The sequence below is a fragment of the Triturus cristatus genome, chromosome 4_1 (assembly GCF_964204655.1).
Source record: "Triturus cristatus chromosome 4_1, aTriCri1.1, whole genome shotgun sequence".
NCBI classification, from domain to species: domain Eukaryota; kingdom Metazoa; phylum Chordata; class Amphibia; order Caudata; family Salamandridae; genus Triturus; species Triturus cristatus.
The window spans coordinates 281073420-281097021 of NC_140585.1; the positions used below are offsets into that span (position 1 = coordinate 281073420).

At 46.7% G+C, this 23602-nt stretch overlaps 1 protein-coding gene across 1 annotated transcript in view; it reads left to right on the forward strand.

The window, feature by feature from the left end:
* The first annotated feature begins 7973 nt into the window (after positions 1 to 7973).
* Positions 7974 to 23602, forward strand: part of LOC146854276 (protein mono-ADP-ribosyltransferase PARP12-like) — a 220507-nt gene continuing 204878 nt past the window's right edge. Inside the window, exons 1-2 of the mRNA XM_085652062.1 lie at positions 7974 to 8114; positions 17572 to 17963. Coding sequence (XP_085508188.1) covers positions 17620 to 17963 — 344 coding nt within the window. The 5' untranslated portion in view covers positions 7974 to 8114; positions 17572 to 17619. The remainder of the gene's footprint in view (positions 8115 to 17571; positions 17964 to 23602) is intronic.

Consider the following 23602-nt stretch of genomic DNA (forward strand, 5'->3'; position numbering starts at 1 on the left):
GCTTTTATACAAAAGCCCACAATTGCGATAACAAAGATTACTTATCGCATGTATTTAAAAACATATACACATGCAAATAGCATTACATGAAATGCGTCGGGTCATACAACTTAATCCAACAACACTCCTCTACATCAAAGTACTGGGCATGCGCACACATGCGGGGAGGGGGATAGCGCTTACAGACGGGAAGCTGGATACGACGGAACACCGGCCACGAAGAGAGCACGTCATTGCGTGCGCACCGTGACTTATCGCATGTATTAAACACTTATACACATGCAAATAGCACTATATGAAATGCGTCGGGTCAAACATCTCAATGCAACAACGCTCCTCTACCTCGAAGTACTGGGCATGCGCACACGTGGGGGGGGGGGAGCGCTTCCAGACGGGGAGCTGGAAACAACGCAACATCGGCCAGGAAGAGAGCACGTCATCACGTGCGCTCAATTGTGATTATGCCCCGGCCAGAAGAAAGTGCGCGAGTGAAGGGGCCAGTAGCCTTGGAAGGTTACAAATGACGACATAATCGTCATGAGGAGGGACTAGCAAGCCTTAAACAAATTGGAAGGCAGCATTTACTGAGCTAAGCCAATGAAAAAGATGGGCAGCGAGTGGGCGGAGCTTCCACAAAGCTCCCACACTAAAGTGTATACTGCATGTCTCGGAGACAGTGCAAGCACTAGGCGAGACCTAAAAAGGGCTTGGAGCCCGCCCACTGCTTACTCATTTGTTGGCATGCATGGTGCCACTCTTCTTTACAGCCTCGTAATTCATCACTGCAGGCCTAACATCCTTTCCGTTTTTCTCTGTGGAGCAGGGAACAAGCACTGATTGATTCAACTTAATCAGTGCCCGTCTGCTGCTCCTGATGTAATAGGGGTACTGTTTTGTTCTTTTTAACTTCCAGTGCCCTGCAAACAGAAAGCGTGGGACTGTCAAAAACGTGCCAAGCAGGGCAAACAAAATTGCAAAGATATATTTTCTATAGTTATCTTTCTTTTATTTTGCCAAGGCTTCTTTTCTCACTTTGCACTCATGTTTTCTTTTGTTTTAGCTTGTGGGCTCTGTTCTCCAAAGATGAAGATTATCTTATTGCAAAGCAACACAGTTTCTTTCTTATATGCAATTTCTGAAAGGATGTCTTAACACATAATTGTGCAGCACACACCTATACACCCCACCCCAATCCTCCCCATTCCAATCCACGCCAGTCCACCCCACCTCACCGCACACCAATCTGCCCCACTCATTCCAATCCACCCCAGCTCAATCCAATCCAAACCACTCATCCCAATCCACTCCAATCCACCCCACCTCACTCCAATCCTCCAACCCAACCCATCCCACTCCAATCTACCCTACTCCAATTCGCCCCACTCCAATCCAAAATAATCTGCCCCACTCCAAAACAATATGGCCCACTCCAATCTGCCCCCACTTCAATCCAAAAGAATCTACCAGACTCCAAAACAATCTGCCCCATTCCGATCCAAAACAATCTGCCCGGCTCCAATCCAAAAGAATCTGCCCAACTCCAAAAGAATCTGCCTCACTCCAATCCAAAACAATCAGCCCATCCCCTAAACAATCTGCCACACTCCAATCCAAAATAATCTGCCCCACTCCAATCCAAAACAATCTGCCTTACACCTATTCTAAACAATCTGCCCCACTCCAATCCTCCCCACCCAAATCCAAAACAATAAGCCCCACTGTAAACTGCCCCACTCCAATCTATTCCACTCTAAACTGCCACACTCCAAACTGCCCCACTCCAGTCTACCCCAATTTTACTACTCCAATTTGTCCAATCCAATCTGCCCCACTCCAATCTGCCCTACTCCAGTTCTCCTCATTCCAGTTTGCCCTACTACAATTTAATCCACCGCACCCCAATCCACACACTCCATCCCAATTCACCCCACTCTAATCCCCAACAATCCACCTCTCTCCACTCAAATCCACCTCATGCCAATTCAATCTACCATACTCCATTCCACCTCCCCAATCCAATCCACCCGACTCCCTCCCCAATCCACCCCACTCGAATCCACCAAAAACAACCCCAATCCAAAACCATCTGCCCCACTCAATCCAGAACAATCTGCTCCACTCCAATCCAAAACACTGTGCCCCACTCCAATTTGACCCACTCCAATCCAAAACAATCTGCCCCATTTAAAAACAATCTGCCCCACTCCTATCCAATTAAACCCACTACACTACAACCCACACCACTCCAATTCACTCCACTCTAATCCACACCACTCCTCTCCAATCCAATCCTGTCCCCTCCTGTCCAGAACAATCCACCACCTCCACTCCACTCTAATTCATCCCACTTCAAACCGCCCTACCCTAATCCAATCCACTCCACCACAATCCAATCCACCCGGCCTCAAGACATTCTAATCCACCCCAATCTGATCCACTTCACCCCATTAAAATCAATCCTACTCCAATCCAGTCCACCTACTCCAATCCACCCCATCCAGTCCACCCCCTCCATTTCCACCCCACTCCATTCAATCCAAACCACTCAACCCCAATCCAATCTACCCCACTACCTCAATTCACTCCACCCTATTCCACCCCACTCCACGACGCTGCACTCTATTACACTGTATTCTATGACACAACACTCTGCCACTTAACCACTGTACTCTACTCCCCTCTACGACACTCTACTCCTGCTACTCCATCAGGGGCGGCTCTAGGCTCATGGTGGCCCTGTGCAGGGAGCGCAGGTAGGGGGCCCCGGAAGAGGGGGTCCAGGCAGGGCGGAGCTCAGGAAGGTGTTTTAATAAAACGTCCAGAAAAGGCGTTAGATGACCAGTAACATGGTAACAGAAAAACGACGTTTACTTTTTGAGTGCTCATCACTTGGATACTTTGTTTTAGAATCTGAGTCTCTGGAGGGACCCCTTTCAACAAGAAAAACACGTTGCGCGTCCGTAAGAGAGTTCGGCCACAAAGTAGGATCCCTCCAATCACATAAATCCTATTCAGAACACGGGTCTGTAACATGGTCTTGCTCTTTGGCTTCCTTTTCAATAAAAACTCTGAACCTCCTTCAGAATGCCAGATGTTGATGGACCAATGAATGATGTTTCCGTTTCTCTGTCTGAGGGTCTTTTGTAATAATCCTCATCCTGAGTTGGTAATTGCTGCATGTTTGTATCAATTTCAGAGTCACCTTTTTCATTTTCATTGGTCTGCTCATGAGTATCATTCTGCTCATGGATATCATAATTTTTTTGTTCTTCTTTATGGTCGTCAGCGCCTGTTTTACCGAGTGCATCCGCAGTACTCTGGCCAGAGGATTCTCCATCTTTAGGTTTCCCTTGGGTGATAAAGTTCAGGATTGCTCCTTCCTGTGAGACTACGAAAGCCTGCTGAGCCACCTTTCTCTTTCGTTTCGAATAACTAGATTTGTGTACTCGAATTCTCTTCATTTTGCTTGCAATGCAGCGGGCGAGGCTAGCAGTGGGTAGGGAAAAAAAGAAGACAATCAGCAGTGGCGGCTGCTGAAAGATTTTGATGTGCCATTTTTATTTTCTTACAAAAACAACAGTTGATGGACAGAATGCAGAACAATGTCATACATTCACCCCAGTACAGAGATCTGGGCCTAAATCCATCGTTTTTTTGCTCACCACACCACCCCAGTTCAGACATGGCCATATGCAAATCAGTCTTGACCCTGTGCCTCATGGGAACAGTCCAGCCCGAACTGCCAAGCCATGTCTTCCCTGGACTACACAATGAAGGACCAGCATACCTTAATGAACGAGTGAATTTCCACCAACCTACCAGGAAAATATGTTCCAGAACCATCTCCCTAGCAGCCACCCAATGCAGCCGCTGATAAAACAGTGGAGGCCGCTACTTCTCCCACCTGGCAGTGAAGACCTGAAAACCCTCCCCCTGCACCTCAGAGCCTCACCATCGCTCCAGCAGTTCAGGAAGGACCACAAGACCTCGCTGTTCAACCAACAAGCAGCATGATCCAGCAGCATGAATCCCACACCGCCTCGAGACCCTTATGTGTGAAGCAGCCGAGCTTTACAAACCCTGACTGATTGATAGTAATTACCCTTCCCACTACATGTATGACACATTATGAGGACTAGCCACATATGGAAGGTTTATTTGAAGAGTGTTATAAAACTATAGGGTAGATCATGTGACTTGGCATACAAGGTCTGTTTTCTCAGTCCACTGAGAACAGTAGAGCCTGGAGAATAGTTCATGATCTATTTGGGAAGTGACCTTAGCAGGAAGAGAGTAAGCTACCTTGAAATCATGGCACACAGAGACCTGTCTCACTACGTCACTAACTGATCCTGAAGACAGCCTACAGGTAACCAAAGACTCGTCCACTTTACCACATTGTCAAAAGACAAAATACAATATATTTAATTAAGGTTTCTTGTATAGTGCCATATTCCAGCAACTAGTTCTGCTTGCTTTCAGAGCACCTATTAAACAAGGATTAATTACAGTGAGTCCTAAGGCTATGAAAAGGCACTAGAGGTTCACTGAAGCAAAATTAATGTACAAGGAACATCCAGTCAGGAGACAACTTTCAAGCAGACGTACGAATCACTAGCACAGCGTACCAACGACCCCATGGGCCGTGGCATAAGCAAGGAAAATGGCCCCTTTGGCTGCTGCTCAGGAAGTAAAATATAGCAATTATCAGGGTTCAATGGGCCCCTGAGGGTTTTGGGTCTCAGTACCACTGTACTTGCTGAACCAATGGTAACTATGCCCCTAGTATGGACAGAGAAGGCTGCTTCACCAATTGCAAACTGAGGACTAGTTAAACTAGTTTTCTCTGCTAGTCACATGACAAGCACTGGAATGTAATTAAAGAAATGATCAAGAAGCCAGTCTCCTACCAAGGTCTCTGCAAAAGGGCATTAGATTGAGTTAACATGGGTAGGCACTGCCATCCTATTCCAGGCATCCATCCATAGGTGCTTGCATTTCATGTCTGCCTCAACACCATATAAACAGACATAACCAAATGCCAAGTACATTCGAACACTCGATGTTTTAAAAGATTTGTGCAGGCAGATCCACTCATTAGATCACAAGTATCAGCTTCATACTCTGTTTTCATGATTGTTGATAAGTAATTGTAATCATTTTAATGAATCCTTAACATTACGTCTAACACCTCATACCCTGCTCTCCTCTTCCCCCCAATACGACCGTGCCTCCCAAGTTACACCTCCAAAAGTCACCATGCCTCCCCTCAGCCACAAGTAAACACCGCCCCTGCACTCCTGACTCACTCTTTCCTCAACATACAGCGCCGATCTGTACCACTCCCTACCCCTGGCGCACGGTGACCACCTCTCCGACCCGCGCCCTCTCAGAGATGAATCGTGAGAGAGAGGCTCTCTCTCACGATTCATCATGCCCTCCCTTCCCATGACCCCCAGAATACCTCCAGCTCGCCACCTCACATGGCTTACCTCCACCCAGACCCAAAGCACACACCATCTACAATAACATCCTCACCCAACCTTCCCCACGCCCCCGGCTCCTCACCCCCACGGGCTGGGATACATTCCTACGCCTGATCTGCCCTCCTCCCCAGGGCTCCCGACACCCTCGTCCAATGGCTCACCTCCCCTCGGGTTCACTCTGCAGTGGCACACGCTGACCTCCTCACTCCCCCTCCCCATGCCCTGACCCTCGGGCTGCTCACCTCGCAGCTGGCACCAAAGGTTGCACACTGGCATGCTATCCTCTGCAAGGCGGCCTTTCTTGTCCAGGGTCTCTAGGCGCGCCGGTGCATGGCCTCGGCCGGTCTCGGTGCTGCTCGCTGCACGCCGGGCACGGGTGCTGCCACCCCTCCTGCCGCCAGTGATGCGTGGTGCTTCTGTAACCCCTTCGCTGTAGGACTCGCGGGCACTGCGCATGCGAGCCTCTGGAGGTGCCAGATCTGGACTATTAAAACAAGCTCGATTCTCCTGGAAAAAAAGTTCTAAACAAGCACAAGACCTACCAGAAGAGCCCGAAACAAGGCCGACCCCACACAAAGACGAGACTGGGTTAGAAAGGAAAAGAGTATAAGAACAACCATTCAGCGTGCATCACATTGGATTTAGCACGCCTCAGTCGTTCATGCGCCAAATCCCTGCCAGGGGCCGCCACGAATATGTATTGTATCCGATTCCTCGTGGTGGCCCCTGGGGTTTGGTGGCCCTGTGCAGGTGCACAGCTTGCACATGCCTAAGGCCGCCCCTGACTCCATTCTACGGCACTCTGCTCCAACAAATCCAGTCTTCGACACTGAACTTCCCTCAGTCCACTCTGAAGACACTCCACACCACTGACTTCCAGCCATGCTGAACAGCAGCCACACTGGTGTACAACATGGCAAAAACACATTGCCAAAGCCAATCAGACGTGGCTCCTCCGAAATGGCGGAGGAGCGTCAACCCACTGCTGCTACTGAGCAGAGGCAAAACTGAAAAAGAAGATGTTATGTAGAGAGTGGTATTTGATTTGGATATGGTGTGTACCTTTAAATGGTTAAAAGAATTTAGGGGCAGATTTATGAGGGACTTGCGCCCCTTTAACGCCACCGTTGCGTCACTTTTGTGACGCAGCGGTGGCGTAAACCCTGCGCCATGTTGCGTCCTATTTACATCGTGACGCATCTATGGAGATACGCCACGGTGTAAAGCCCTGCGCCACATGAAACCTGCGTCAGGTTTCTTGTGGGCGTTTCAACTCAGGGGGGGGCGTTCCATTGCAGGAACACCCCTGAAAAGTGACTCAGTGAAATCTATAAGATTTCACTGAGTCACTTTCCCAACGCTGATGCGTCAAAACCCTGCGCCTGCTTGAAGCAGGCATAAGGCTTGACGCACCATGTTAGGGATAGGGTAGGTTGGAACAGTGCTGGAGTTGCATCGCGCTTGCGACACAACTTCAGCACTGCGCCAACCTTACGCCGGCAGATGCGTCGCGTATCTGCTTGTCCTTGCGCCACGATGCACCACATTGTAAATGCGCCGCATCTGCGGTGGCGCAAGGGCAAACTTGCGTGACGCATCCTACCTGGCGCATCCATGCTGATTTGCAGGGATGCGCCAGGGAACATAAATCTGCCCCTTAGTGTTTTCTGTATTCTGTAATCTAGAATGTTCATAGTGCATTTTTCAGTCTGAACCTGCTTCTTAACTGGTTATGTCGTGGGTCTCTGTAATGGAAAATTTACTTTCAGCTTTTATCTACTAACTTGAAGTGTCATCCTCATCTTTCCTTGAAAAGAACATTCAACATGTTAATAAAATGATTTTATTCTAATTTTCTTTTTCACTGTTGCCTCTGCTGGGTAGCTGAGTTGCAGGACCGGGCCGTCCTCCTGTGCTTCACAGCTTCAGGAGGAGTTGTGGGCACTACTAAGTGCGGCCAAACCTTCATGCGCACTCAGCATTTCTCTCCACCAGGCACTGTCTGAGTGGTCAGCTGCCACTGAAGCCTATAGCTCATGTATAGGCGAGAACTATTGACTTTGCCAATGCTTGTTCTGAATAGGTGTCTGGATGAATATACAGCCATATCAGGACTAATTGCATGATCTTCCCGTCCTTAAACCAAATAAAGTCCATTTCAGTAGCTGCACCCCAGCATCGTTCCATCTCTCCGGGGCTGATTGGCACAAGTGTCCATTTAAGGGATTTCTAGGAAGTACTTTCGCTGATCTCTGCTGTTTCATTGCAGCTCTTGCGGTGAAGGGATACACAGAAGCTTCCGGGTGAAATGAATCCACCGTGAGATTTTCCCTGCAACAGTTCACACACAGCGACATTGTATTGACAAAGTGAAATGTAACTAGAAGGTGTTTGCACGTTTTTTCTAACACCTTTTTCGCTTCTCCTTCTGCACTCTTCCCCCTCCTCCCCCCGGTTTCGGTTTCGTTTCTCCAGCTGCTGACTGTAGGGAGGGGCTATGAGGAACGAGTATCTCTCCCAGTGCTGAGGAGGAGCAGAACCGGGGCAGGAAGAGAGAAGGCACAAGCTGCAGGCTCTGAAGAGAGGCGAGGGCTGCCGTGGCGGTGAAAGGCCCCACACAACATTGAGGTAAGAGCCCACCGCAGCAAAGACCGGAAATGACTGGCAGCAAGATGTAAACAACCGAGGAGTCAATGCCACACCGCACAAGAGGCTCATTTCCAAGGTCCTCAGACGTCATTACACCGTTGGCAGCCTCGGCCCAGGGGTGAATGGCATCTGGGGGTCTTTAATGTGCTTACAGACAACCTTAAATAATGAGGTATCCACTACGTTCGCTTCCTAATCCATCTGCCGCATAATTGAAGATTTTAACAAACAATTGTTTTTAGATCATATCATTTTGAAACTTCTTAAAATTAATACACATGGGTTGTAACTCTGTGACAGACACCATGCAAACCCCAAATGTCCACCTACGGCAGTTCGTTGCGCTAAACAGCCATTTAAAGAGAGCAAATGTTGCCCAGGCTTCTCCACCCAGCAGTTCGAGTGCAGCCAGTAGCTCTCCAGTCTCCACAAACCTATGAGTAGTTCTCCTGTGTCCAGCCAGCCAACTACATTTGTATTAAATTAATTAATATATTTATACAATATTAAAGAGTGTGTATTCGAGACGAAAGTGTGTGTATTTAAATAAATAATAAACTGATGGTTGGGGAATAATGGCAACATTTTCTAAATATATTCACAGCTGATATTTGAGTGATAACTCATGCGGCATAGGGGAGCTATTACTAACACTTTTTTTCCTTTTACATTACTGTTGCCATCCGTGCTTGATCCACTAAGTGGATCACTGCTGGTAATCTTGCATTTGGTGATCACTAATGTAACATTGTCTGCTGCGGTCACTACAAGAACGCCGATAATATATTATTACAAGTGCTGGAGGATGGAGTGCACTTGTAATAAGGCACTGGGGATGTCCATCGTGTTTGTGACAGAGTAACCGGTTCACCAAACTCCAAATCAGCCCCGCAAATACTTATATTGAATACAATTAGTGAGGACAGAACGATTCCTTTTTGTCATATTGATTTATTTCAATATTAAATGTGTGTTTGCATGACAGACAATTCTCAAAGCTGCAGCTATTTGAACATGACACTCACACTTTACAAATATGTTGCATGTATTTTTAAGATCCCAGGCCTTGAACCCTAATGTACCTACTAGTGAGACAAACACTTAATACTTATGAAATGTGCTATGCTGTTTGGCAGAGCTGGTTTTTAATGTAAAGAGTTGCGGCAAAAGTGCCCCGTAATTCGCCTTTTCTCTGTGTGTAATCTATTCAGCCTGAAAGTAAGGGATTGGGTTATGAAGAAGTTTAGAGAATGATTTATTTAGATTATGTTCAGTGGCACTGGACCTGGGGGTGCTGAGGGTGCTGCAGCACCCCCTGATATCATTGAAGGGGCTCAGAGGGGCAATACAGAGTTATTTGGGTTTTGATGCAAGCAGTAGTTACTGCCAATTGCTGCGTGTTTAGAGGATAGAAGGTCAGAGGTCAGGCAGCCCCTCTGACAAACTGCAGCTAATTGTGGTAATATGAAGATCTGTTTACCTGTCCCCCTTCTAAGTGTACAGTGAGAGCATAATGTTATTATCGACCAGTGGTACACCTCCCTGGGTGCAGGGATTGTGTGTGTGTCTGGATAAGGCCACATAATGTTGTGGTTTTCCAACTCATTTGCATAAAAACATTTTATTGCCAGAAAATTAAATATTTTGAAATACATAAACATCACACGAAGGACGTATGAGGTACATTGTCTCTTAACCTTAACATGAGATAGGAACAAACATTGTATTAAGTTTACGATAAACCAAGACATTAACTTTACTCGGGACGCCTACAAGTCAGAAACAACTGTAATGTATTTTCTCTCCTCTAAATATGTTCTGTTCTATGTAAACTTGACGCAATTTCAAACCTCAGAATTGCTGTAATTTGTGTCGTGGGGCAAAGTTTTCAATACATGCAATTTACCTTACAAACAACGCAATAACTTAACATAATTGACCATTTGCATTACATTTATTTTGATTATGAGTTTAGAAGTAAAACTGAAATCATACAACTGTGAAAAAAACAGCAGGAAAATAGTTACCTCAGTTTGACTTTACCTTGCATTAAATGTGCAATAGATTTCTAAATGCTCTTAAATCTCCAAGGGATTGGGAAATGTGTTCTCTCCACAGCAACACTCGCGCCTCCTATATGTGGAATATTCACAGCAACTGGACTTTTTGTGTTTTTCTTTCACAAGCGACGTTTTCTTAAGTGCTTTCTCAAGGCACCGTGATTATTTTGGGCGATACTTCTGCAACAGCCCTTTGTGTCAGAACGATAGTTTCTGTCTTTTCACAAACTGGGCAACATATTTCTGAAGATCTTAATTTTATTTTGAATTATCGAGCAGTAATAAGGCATTGTGCGGTTTTTAGGTCTTCTGTGAGCTCACTGGTAAAAACCCTAATAATAGTGATTGAGAATCGTTGTGCGTCTGACAAGTTTATGTAAATTATATTTACAAATCCTGGTGGCAATCACAATCAATACCGACATCTCTTGGCACACTATCTTTGCTTCAGGGACAGGCCAATGGAAGGAACTAAGGGGCATATCATCAACGAGGCGATAAAAAAATATCGCCGCTTTTGCGTCCGTTTTCGGACGAAAAGCGGCGATAATTTTATTGCCTAATCATCAAGGTCACGCTATCGCGTGAAACCTTGCATTAGCGCCTGTATTCTGAACGCCCAGCTCAAGGTGGGCGTTCCTGCCCTGACATAACTGGAGAAATGTCGCTAAGCGATATTTCTCCAATTATCAATGGGCACGCTAACCTGCAGAGCGACAAGCAAAGTAGCGATAACCTCTGTTATCGCTACTTTTCTTACGCCTGCTTCAAGACTGATTTAGCCATGATATCCTATCTAAGGTGGATATCATGGCTAAGTATGCCCTGCCCTATCAGCAAGCTTTCGCCAAACTTTGTGAGATTATCGCTGGACGCCCAGCTATAATCTCACATTTGGCAGCTTGCGCCTGGAATTTTATCGCTTTTGAGATAAGCGTTGCTAATAGCACGCTATCTCAGCGATTAAATTCCACATTACCCGGCGATAATTATCCTAGCGCTAAGTGCGCTTAGCGCTAAATATCGCCGGTCCTTGATGATATGCCCCTCAAAGAGACTGATAGAGAGAAGAAGCAATGTTACCAGCTCCAGTATTCCTTGATCGCGATCTAAAGGAACAATCAATTCATTTTGGGGCTGTGCCAGACTGATTCCCAAACAAACCGAACACACCGACCTGAATTTAGTTTGCGATAGCTTACTTTATTTCAGTCACATATTAATATAGACCAAACACTGGATGACACGGGATTGAAGGTGGAAGAAGGTAAAGTGCTGTGCAATACGTGTTCAACCATCAAAGCCGGGGCTTTTAACGAGCGCCATTGTCCATCTTTCATTTCCACTACATCGTGGAAATAAAAGACGGACCTAGGCGTTCACGCGGTTGCAGGTGGAGAGGTATGACATCCCGAGCGCAGTGGTCACTACTACATCCTTTCTGGAACAGGACAGGCCCCTAAAGACAGCTCCTTTGACTAAGGAAGTGATAGACGGCCCTCGCCAGAGCAGCTGACATAGTGCCCCCAGGGGCACCCCGCTGTCCCCCCTCCCCCAAATTAGGTTACCCAATGAAACACACGAAACAGTTGTAGGTGGGTAACAATTGCTGCAGGTATATTACATAATTCCAAGATATGTAATGGGTGGGTTATCTTATGGGCGATCCATGGGCAGGCAACCATCTGGGTCGCCTGCCCGCCTGATGAGCCGGGCAGCGCGGGAGCGATGCCCGCCGGTGCTGCCCTCCAGGTGATTCTTTCTACGATCACGTGCCGTTGGTAATTCTACTCACGCCCCCCCTCTCGGGGCGGAGCGTCGCATAAGGCGAGGCGGGCGACAAAAGAGGTCGCCAGTGAGGGCGGGGGAAGGCTAAATAGCCTCCCCCTCGGCCAGGAAGTGACACGCATTGCGCGTCACCTCCGGCCCTGCCAACGGAGGGGGGCTCCAGTCTGCGTCCCCGCCCCCCCCCTTAGGGAGGGGGTGGGGAGGGGTGACCGGGGCCCCGGGGCCACTAAGGCGCCGACCGCCGAGTAGCCCCCTGCGGGGGCCGCGGTCAGCGGCAAATACAGGAAAACAGCTCTTCCTTCTCTCGTATGTGCAAGCTTTCTATGTCACTCTGCAATACTTTCCTCTTGAGAACAGCCTACTCATGTCTGTATGTTTTAATGTGCACAGTCTGCAGGGCTCTCTTTTCAGTGTACAGCTTTCCTCTTTTTCACTGCTGTCCTGATTATTGTGTCTTACTTTACAGGGGTGCCCTAAAGTGCCCAGCCTGCTCGTGTCTCATTTCCCTGCTCTCCTGCAATCAGTAGTGTAGTCAGTATGTCATGGGCCCTATTCCAAGGAAGTAAATGGTTGTCTGGGTCACTGTTTGAACTCTAAGCTACAATATACATGCCAACAGACCCGATGTTTCTCCTGCAACTAGATTTTTTAAGTAAACAAGCATTGGCATAGCCAATAGGTCTCTCCTTTTGGGACCTTATAAGTGTTTAGCCATGCAACACTTGATGTTGTTGCCCCAAGAATATTGTGCTGGATAACTAAACACTTATAAGGTCCAAAAGGCGAGACCTATTGGCTATGCCAATGCTTGATTATTGTTTTCATGTTTTACTATTTTTTTTATATAATTTTATTTTGAAAAATGTCCTCATTAAAAAAAAATTCTATGTTAAATTTATTAATGTGTCATATTTGTTTATATACGCTTTTTAATAGCATTTGTTTAATTGCTGTTAATATTATTTATGTATTTTTGAATTGTTAAAATATTGGCTTACATTTTAAATATATATGTATATATTCTATTTACTTAGTTTAAAATATGAATTAAAACTATTTGTATATGTCAATTCTAATATTTAAATACAATTCGATAAATTGTCGGTTGCACATATATTTAATTTTGTATTATGTTTAATATTTGAAGTTTAATATATGAAAAACATTATTTCATTATTGTTATTGTTTTTATCTATTTAAGCATTGTTTGGACTACTATATATCCGAGCAGCATAGACTAACTGTAAATACACACTAGGCTCTGCCCGAGTAACAGGTCTCTATCCATTTAGGGTCACAAACGTATATCTCTCTTAAAAAAATTATAATTGTCCTTCAAGTCATATGTGCAGCACTCTAGTCTGTCAGGAGCAAAGACTGCAAGCCCGGGAGCAGTGATTGTGTCCATCCATTGAATCATGACCACATACAGGTTAAACAAACACAAACAGTTAACAGCAAGAGCGGTACAATGAGAGCCAGAAAGATGTAAGTGAGCCAGGAATTAGATAACCAGAAGAGCCCTAGAGCCAAGGTATGGACGGCGAGCTAGGAGGGTAAGCAGGAGAGAAGCAAGAAAGGACTAAAAGAACCGTAGGGAGCAATAAAAAACAGGAGTACTAGAGGTGAATGGAGCCAGAAAACACAAAGGCAGTAGCAGAACATGACGGCGGTGGAGACAGGAAAGAGATCAGTGAAAGAGATAAGAAGTCAATGGTGAGCAACATCCACCGTCCCCACAATACATGGACAGGGAGAGAGGGACCTATGTGGAGTTTGGTACCATAAGGCCGCTCATCTTTGCTGATCCTTGGGCCAAGCGAGACAAGCAGGATGGATCCATGGGGAGCCACCTTAGAATGGAGACTCCGTGGTTCTGGCCACTGCACCAGTAGGTGCCCAGGCTGGTACTCACCTACATACAGTCCCTCTCCTCATGCTCCGATGACAACGTTGCATGGCGTGGAACGGATTGCGGTTCACAGGGACCTAGAACTATATCACACAAGAGTAGTGCATGAAATAGAAATATAAAAGTGCAAGTACTCACAGTGCCCGTGTACCTATGTCCTACTGAATAGTGCTGGTACTCTCCCATTAAAAGTATGGCAGCTCTGCCGAGAATTGCAGATACTCTCCCTTTCAAATGAAAGAAGTGCCTGTACTCAGTCCCTGACAGGACAGGTCCATTCATAGACCTGCGAGAGCAGCTCACCCAGGAGTCTCCGGGTTTGGGCAAGGCAAAGCATCCCACAGTGCATTCCAAGACACCCAGAGATGGAAGCACTCTACAGGAGTGTGTCACACACACGTAACAGAGGGAGAGGGGGAGGTGTAGAAACAGTCAGAAGTGTGACACACTGGGTTGTGCAACGCTCTAGAGTCACCAATCACCAAAAGAAACCGAGGTGCATGGATGGGCTCTCAAACCCTAGAGGAAAACATGAGAACTAAGAAGGAGAAAGAGAATAAGAGCCGCTGATGGAGGGGGGAGACAAAGAACGACGTGAACAGCATGGACTAAATAAATGCGACTGTGGGAGGAAGGTGACCAATTGACAGAGAGCAAAAGAGGGGGAAGGAGCTACAGAGAGGAGAAAAGAGAGGAAAGAGGAACAAGAGCCCGGAGTTAGTGTAACAGTTGGGTGGAGACACCGTGATTTGAGAAATGGGGAAACGGGAACGAGAGCAGCAGAGTGAAGAAACACCCAGGAAACCATGCACAGTGTGACGAAAAAGCGCATGATCGCAGGTGAAAGAGTGAAAGATGGAAGCCAGAAACATGAAAGACAATAACGAATGAGAGCAGCTGAGGGCAAGAGCGTCGAAACAACCCGAGGACAGACATGAATGACAGCAAAAAGATGGGAAACAGACACAGGAAATACACAACGGGGAAGAAGAAAGGTTAAAAAAACTGGAAAATGGGAGATATATACGAATGGGAGTAAAAGAGGAACATAAGAGCAACCTAAGGCGAAAAGGAGAGCAGAGACAGGAGGAATTAAAGAGGCTGGGGAAGAAATATAAACGTGAAATCAAAGGGAGAACGAAGAGTAAGAGCTTCAGAAGGAAGAAAGGTGCAGGGAACCTGAAGGGGTGAAAGGATAGATCTCCCCCGTCGGTTTGGTCTCCCCCTACTCAGAGGGGAGCTTACAAATACAGCTATAAGCTAACTAGATGCTCTCCGCCGTCGGTTTGGTCTCCCCCTACGGGGCTTATGCGAAAGACCAAACCGACGGGGGAGAGCATCTAGTTAGCTTATAGCTGTATTTGTAAGCTCCCCTCTGAGTAAGGAGAGACCAAACCGACGGGGGAGATCATCTGCTCGGTCAGCCGGGAAGCGCTGGAAGGGAGGCAGATGGGGCTGCACGCGTGCACGCTCGCGGGAACGCAAGCGCTAGGCCACCAAAAGCCTGCTGTGGCAGCACTTTGAAAACCCCGATACTAAATGTCTGGGGGCAGCGCATGCGCTGGCTCAGCGAGACCAAAAATTGGCTTCATTTTAGCTGTCTCCAGCCTAACATTATTTGTGCTTCAATGTACTTTAATGAGGAAAATACATATTGGCAAGTATGCTATAATCAGGGTTCACTGGGCCCCTCAGACCTTTGGAAACTGGTGCCAATGCACCTGCTGCACCAATGGAAGCTATGCCCCTGCCTACTGTGTTCAGTCTACCCACTGTCTGTACACTGTTGACCTGATCTGTACAGTATGACCCTGTCTCTCTTTGTACTCCTCTTCCGGTGTTTGTGTGTCTTTCCACTGCTATTCCGATATATACAGTCTGCTTTTTGACCCTTTTTACTCTGCTGTGCTGCAGTGGCATAACGATGGTGTGTACAGTCAACTTGTTTCTCTTTAGACAGCTGCTTTCGTGTGTACAGTCTGATCCTTACCAGCTTCATGCTGCTGCCCTGGTGCGTACAATCTGATCTGGCATTTTTTGACACAGCTGTCAATACGCATACCGTCTTGTCATCTGACAAATCTGAGTGGCCTGTGTTGAAGATGTGGCATAACGGCTAGAACTGCCAACTTAAGAACTGGGGAATCAAGGTCGAGTCTCTAGCTCGTTCTAGTTCTCGTCTGACCTTGCGTCTCTCCATGTTCCTTCTTGTATCTGTGCACATTTTCTTTGTAAAGGTTTGACACATAAGGCCTAGGCTTCTAACACTTTCTCTCTGGGTCTCCAATGATCCAAATGTAAATATTTTGCATTTTGTTTTCAAAGACTCACTGTTTCAAGCAGCTTGCACTTGGCTGTGCTTAACACAGCCTTGCACCTGCCACTGTGTGTGCCACACAATGCCTTGCAGCAGAGTGCGCTTATTGACTCCGCTACTCTATGTGCTACTTACTCATTGTGCACCTCTTTCTCTCCTGTACTGTGTTCTTCAAGAGGAAATGTCTTTCTTATTTTAAGAAATACAGTGACTACTACATTTTAAAGGTTATGCACCCAGAACAGCATACATCTGAGCCCCCAAAAAGGCATGAAATCAGCAGTTTTACTGCATGAGTTTAAGGTACGAAACAAAAGGTTGTGTGGAGGGGGGCTTCGCAGATAAACTGAAGAGGGACCCTGAGAACAAAAGTTCTGGAGGGAAGTCCTGACCAGGGAAAATACAGGCAAACACAAGAGAAAACCCCCCACTACAATTTATAGAAATGGGCAATATCTCCAAAATGTCAAATAGTCACCCAGTGGAGTGGGGCTTCAACAAGGATTGTGGCACTGGGCTCCACCAACTCTAAAGCCGGCCCAGATGAAAGCTGTGTTTAAGCGATGAAAGTGATCAAGACCTTGTTTTTCACCAATTAAAAATGAGTTTGTGTTCAAGTAGTTTTTCTGGTGCTTTAGTTGAACTCACCGCAGTATATAAGTGCTGCAAAATACCAACAATATCATAAAATGTCAATTTTCTTGGAGGATGTGTTATCTATACTAAACAGTACTAGTGAGGGTCAGAGTAAGGGTTAGTGTTAAGAGTGGGTAAGGGTTGGGGTAAGCAATGGGATAAATGTTATGTTTAGAGTTTCTGGTCAAATTAAAGTAAGTGATGATATAAGGGGTGCAGGAGAAAGATAGCACAGGACGTGGTACAAGGACATTCCCCCGCAAAATTGCATATTGCAAGTAAAACAAAACGTTAGGGTTATGTTTAAGGGGGGGAGTAATGGTGGTAGACTAAGAGTTAATTTATGTCTTTGTATAATTCACAAATTTTGGTTTAAAATGTTAATGGCTGTTCCTCCACATGTTTGTATTTTTTGTAGATCTACATGTTAGCCACAGCATTTTCATCTCTACTTTTTTACCTCTACTTTTTTCTGGATTTGTTTTGCATACAATTAGATTCCATACATAGTACATAGTGTGCTAGATCTAACTATTGGTGCCAATCAGGCAATCCAATCTGGAGGAAAGGTATTAAATGTGTCTCTTAAAATATGCTGTTCTATTAGGATCTCTTCAGGACTGTCCCCGAGACTCAAAGTGTTTGGAAAAGTTAATTGGCATCTGGGTGGCAGAGAATAATTTCACAAAGACTTCTATAAAGTGACTAACTTTACCGTTTCAGGTTTGACAGGTGTTTGAATCCAGATCTTTTCGGCTGAAAGTTACCACCATGTCTGACATGGACATAGAACCACCACCGGCTGAGGATGGAAGCATGTCCGATCCAGCTTTCTCTGCATTCCTCACAAAGCAACTCTGTATGCATGGAGGCCGCTTGTTGTTGGCGGACATCCCCAGTCTCATTGGCCTTACACCAGAACATATTGCTGGCATTCTGCGTGAGGAGGACAAGCGCTTCCCAGAGCCAGAGCTGGGCACGGTGATGATCCAGTCTCCTGTTCGCCTCTGTACAGGGTATCTGGGGAACAAATGTCAGGCTACAGACTGTGGGCGTCTTCACCTCTGTCGCTTCTTCATCTTGGGGCATTGCTTCATTCGTGGTAAAAGGAATGGGTGAGTTAAGATTATGTGATAACTTATTTTGGCTGTTTGTAGGATTCTGCCTTAAAGCATCTTCGGTAATGAGTAAGTGATAGGATCTTTAGGGGCATAAGGGACATCTGATTGGAGAAAAAGAATTGGAGACAGAAGGGTGGCTCTGAGAGGTGAACACTAAAGGTGTGTGGCAGACACGCCGAGCATTCTCCCCCTTGGCTACAGCATTCCCTTTTTACCTGTTTTTATTGTAACTGCTCGCAATGATGATGTTGTTTTACTGTTTTTAAATACTTGGGCAACTCTCCGGTCCACCGCGGCTGCCTCACAGGGGCCAATTGTTGTGGAGAGAGGCTGCCTTTTAGCTCCGCAATGCGCCAGCTGCAGCGGCCATATTAGGGCGGCTAGCGGTTGGCATTCTAGCCATTCAGGCGGGGGGTACAAAGCGGAAGCAGGGCGCGGGAGCGCAACGAACGCACGCAGCGGGCATGCCGCTGGCAAGCCCGACTGCGCCCGTCCGTGCCTGGACGCTGCCGGTTGCCAGGAAGCGCTGGCCCAGGCAAAAGGCCCTTAACCAGGTATACAAGAGAGCAACTGCTGGGAATGGAGCAGAGATGCGAGAGATGTGTGCCAGCCAGGAGGGAGGTGGCCCTTTAGGGCTACTGTACGAGCTGTGGATGGACGGGAGACTATGCAGGTCCCGTAAATAATAATTTCTTAACCCCCTCAGCCACGAAGAGAACAGGGGGTGATCCAGTCAAGGAGGGGTCAACCTCAGCCATGAAACCGAACAGCGGGAGGATCGTTCCAGGGCTTGTGTATCAATGCCAGATCGATCTCTAAACATTCGGGGGAGCTATGGGACCTTCTGTAGGACGAAAAACCAGACCTATGTCTGCTGACCGAAACCTGTCTTCAAAGCCATTCAACCCCAGTGCTAGCAGTCGCAGTCCCCGAAGATTATATCATGACAAGACTAGATAGGGTAGGCGAGTGGGGAGGAGGACTTGCAGTAGCAACCATGGTCCCCCACCATATCAAAGTACTTGACACAGTCCTAACATCATATATAGAGTCTTTGAAGGGGTCCAGATGGATGGGAGCGGTAGTGTACCACACTCCGGGAGAGAGTAAGCAACTGTTTTGCTCTACTCTTTTGGAAACACTTGCCCCTTATATATTACAATCTGACTACTTCGTCTTAACAGGAGACTTAAATCACCTCCTCGAAGAGCCCTAGAACCCAGACTCCAAGTCCCTTCTATCAGCAATGGAAACACTGGGGTTTCTCCCTAGAGTGCACAAGCCTACTCACATTGCAGGCCATACACTGGACTCCATCTTTTCAAACGTCCCTTATCTCTCCGTGAAAGCACCCCAGGAGCTAACGTGGACTGACTACTGGTCAGTCAGAGGGTGGGAAGAAGCCTCTAGTCAGGGAGGGTTTTCGTAGGACGTGGAGGAAGGTCACGCCGGAAGCCTTCGGCAAGGCCTTTTCATTCCCCTTGTTGGAGGGGGAGCCAGACAGCTGTCGGGAATGCCCTGGACAGTATCGCCCCTCTGAAAGCAGTGAGAGTAATAGAGAAACGGGCGCCTGCACCTTGGTACTCGGAAGAGCTCAAAGCGGAGAGTGGTCGGTGCAGAGGTCAGGAAAGAAAATGGAGGAAAACTAAATGTTCCGACGACAAGTCAGTTTATGTGGCAGCGCATAGAGCCTATCTAGGCCAATGTAAATGTGCCAGGAGAGAACATTCGAGTCTGCGGATAAGGGAGGCAAAGAATTCCTCAAAGGAACTCTTTAAGATATTAAAAGAATTCATCAACCCATTAGTGAGCAGGGCAGCGGCTCCCCACACTCAAGAATTATGTGATAACCTGTCCACCCACTTTAGAGAAAAGATAGACAACATCTATAACTCTCTGGGGGGAGAAGAGACCCCCAGGCTGCCAACCCCACAGAGTAGAGACCCCTCACTACCTAAACTTGACTCATTTGCCACCATCACCACGGAGCAAGTAGGGGAGGCACTGGCAGCTACAAAGTCAGGGTCAGAGTCAGATTGCACCCCTCCTTTTATTATGGCAGAATTGGCCATGGTTTTAGCTGCCTCACTTTCATCAGTTTGTAACATCTTAGACACCGCCACTTTCCCGAACAAGTGGAAGAGAGAATCGATCAAACCTCTCTTGAAGAAAACGTCTGCAGACCCAGCAGAGATGAAAAATTACAGGCCAATTTCCCTTCTTCCATGTTGTTCGAAAGTCATGGAGAAGTTGATCAATCAACAACTGACAGACTATCTGGAACAGAATCAATTGCTGGACCCTGCTCAATCAGGCTTTCGAGCTGGTCACAGCACGGAGGCGGCCCTGATCGAAGTCACTGACAGCATTCGGATGTCCTTAGACAGAGGGACCCCCACTATGTTGGTGCTTCTTGATCTCTCAGCGGCCTTCGACACCATCTCGCATAATATCCTGCTTTGCAGATTACAGGACATTGGTGTCGGAGGTCTAGCACTGGCTTGGTTGCAAAGTTTCCTGGCAAACAGAACATAATGTGTCAAGCTAGACTCATATGTGTCAGCAACCACGCCACTTGACAAGGGGGTGCCTCAAGGATCCATCTTAAGCCCTGCTCTGTTCAACATATATGTGGCCCCTCTATCCGCCATTATAAGAGCGAGTGGCTTTGAGACGATTTCGTATGCGGATGACATGCAGGTGATTATCCCATTCGAATCTGATCCTGCTGTCACCAGGGCCAAGTTTAAGACCTGTATGTTGAACATAGCGGCCTGGATGGGGGACAGTTTCCTCCAGCTTAACTCCAATAAAACGGAGATTCTTCTGTTTGGGAAGGTCGAGGAACTGTGGACGCCAGATTGGTGGCCCACTGAACTGGGGGAGTCTCCTTCCCCCACAAAGCAGGTCAGGAATCTGGGAGTTCTCCAGACCGCAAACTATCGTCCGAAGATCATGTAAAAACACTCTCGGGCACCTGTTTTGGAAACCTGAAAATGTTAAGCAAGGTATTTCCTTGAGTCCCCTTGGATGCAAGAAAGACCCTGATTCAGGCGCTGATTGTAAGCAGGTTAGACTATGGCAACGCACTACTGGTAGGGGCCAGAGAAGAGCTATTCTCTAGGTTCCAAGTACTGCAAAACACTGCAGCAAGAATGGCCTTGAATAAGCCTAGACGTTCCCCTTTCTCGACCCTTTATGCAAGCCTTACACTGGCTGCCCATCAGAAAAAGAGGAGTCTTCAAACTCCTCACACTGGTGTTTAAGGCAAGACAAGGCCTGGGGCCAGAATACTTAAGGAAGAAGATGAGGCCTTACGACCCCGGTCGCCATCTGAGGTTAAGCAATCAAAACCTTCTAGTTCTGTGTAAAATCAATAAATCTAGAATGGGAGGACGTGCTTTTTCCTATCTTGCCCCCTTTCACTGGAACAGGTTACCGGAAGAGATACGCCGCGGTACCTCTCTGGGACACTTCAAGAAATGCCTAAAAACCTGGTTGTTTTAGGGTTTTTTTGTGGGTCGCGGTTCCTGCTAGTGTCTTGCCAAGGCGCCGAGAGATCCCCCGGGAGATGATTAGTTGCGCCATATATGTGTTAAAGAATAATAATAATAAAGGGGGGCAAAGTATTTCACCCTGGCGGCCTAGAACAAAATGGGGGGGTTGTGCTGTCACACAGTGCTTGTCTGAACACCACCTCCATGACCATCTGGTGTTTCAGTAAATCTAACTGCAATAGAAAGAAACTCGGGCAGAGACACAACCAAGATTAAATGACATCGCTGCTTGTCGGAATGGTTCATAACAAGACGTGTTCATGGCCTAACAACTTAGAGTAAGCAGCGCAAACTCGCTCTCTTTGTGGATGGTGTTTTGTACTGTGTGATACAGTTGGAAACCTCCCTTCCTGTTCTGAATGGTGAACTCCAGCGCTTCTTAACAGTTTCAAGGTTCCAAATTACCCACACTGATCCAATGGGAATGAGTGTTTCAGAGGCCATGGTGGGACGCAACAGAGGCCAGCTTTCGGAGGGGAACTTAAATCATACTATCAACCCAACTAAATACCTGTGAGTCCATCTCCGTCCCAGGATGGCTGACCTTTGTGGGTGTTATGCCTCTTACGTATTGGACATATTATTATACAAGGAGGGGAAGGCTTGAGGTGTCTTGGTTTGAGCAAGATGAACTTCTTATAAATACTGTACATAGCACCAAGCAGTGCTGGTTGGATTTCCTAAATCCAATATTACCATCATACATAAACAACTTTAGCTTTCATGTGTCGTAATGGGACTCCTGGAGGTCTCAGAGCAGCACTATATAGACAAAAATGAGGAGGAAGGATTGTTTTTCCAGGTATATAGGGATGTATGAGACCTGCCCAAATCAGACTAGTCTTTGAATGGATACGACGTCTCCATCCGAAGCCCTGGATTAAGGTAGAACAAGATAGTTTAATGGCCTTCCTTATGGATTCTTCCAAGACACAGATGCAGGCATTCTTGAACCTATCTAAATCGTACTAGAGCACTGGGACATAGTCATTAGGGTAAATAAGTATAAAGAAAAGAATTACGTTTTGTTACAACAAAGTAATGGAATCAGCAATAAAAACACGAGACACAGTCTTTCCCTTTTGTGATACAGATGTTGCCTTATCAAGGTTACAGGCATATGCTTCTTTTTGCAACTCCACACATATTTATTAAATGCCATCCCTCCTACTCTTTCCACATGCAGCGAGTACCCAGGACTCACAGAAGGGGCGGTGGGAAACTAGATGTGACAAAGTCACTCAACATGTGCCTCCAATGTTTTGTCCTCCGATTCCAACATTTAGGTGCATGAAGAGTGTCGGATTCTGGTACAGCCATTAGCGCTTTTGGTGTGTCTGCATTTATCCCCAGATTATTATCATCAACTTTCTCATCATTTCCAGGGGATGCTTAGGCGATATAAGGTTAACACATATCAGCCCCCTATGACGCTGGTAGTTCACAATCCTGAGATTCACCCAGGAATAGCTGATGTTTGATTCAAGAGGTAGAGATAAGCCTCACCGAGGGCTTGGGAAGCAACAGGAGGGCAGGGGAGCGAAGCAGCAGGAGGGCATGAGGGTGAAGCAACACGGAGGGCGCGGGTGGGGAAGCAACACAGAGGGTGGAGGTGGGAGAAGCAACACAGAGGGCACTAGTAGCTCACAATTCTGAGTTTAGCCCGGGAATAACTGATGTTGTATTTAAGAGGTGAGGATAGATATCCCCACCAGTGCTTAGGGCCCTTTTTGATAACGGGGCATTCGAATGTGGAGGGGTTCAAGTGCTCATTTACTTGCTTCGGGCAAAATAGACCTAGGTAGGGAAAAAGAGGCTAAAAACATAGAATCATCTTATCTAAGTCACATGTGTCAAAGGGCATCACCAACCACTACAAGATGATGGGACATGTGGCACCACATGCCAAATACAAAATCCATGGAACTGTGGGTGACAAAACAAATACGTGAATGAAGGCACAAGGGATATAATCTGGATTATTGTAGTCAAATCTCCAATATGCAGTGGTATTATATCCTGGTCAGAAAGCCTGCTATGTTTGACATAGCAAGCTATTATTGGAGAGGTTGTTAT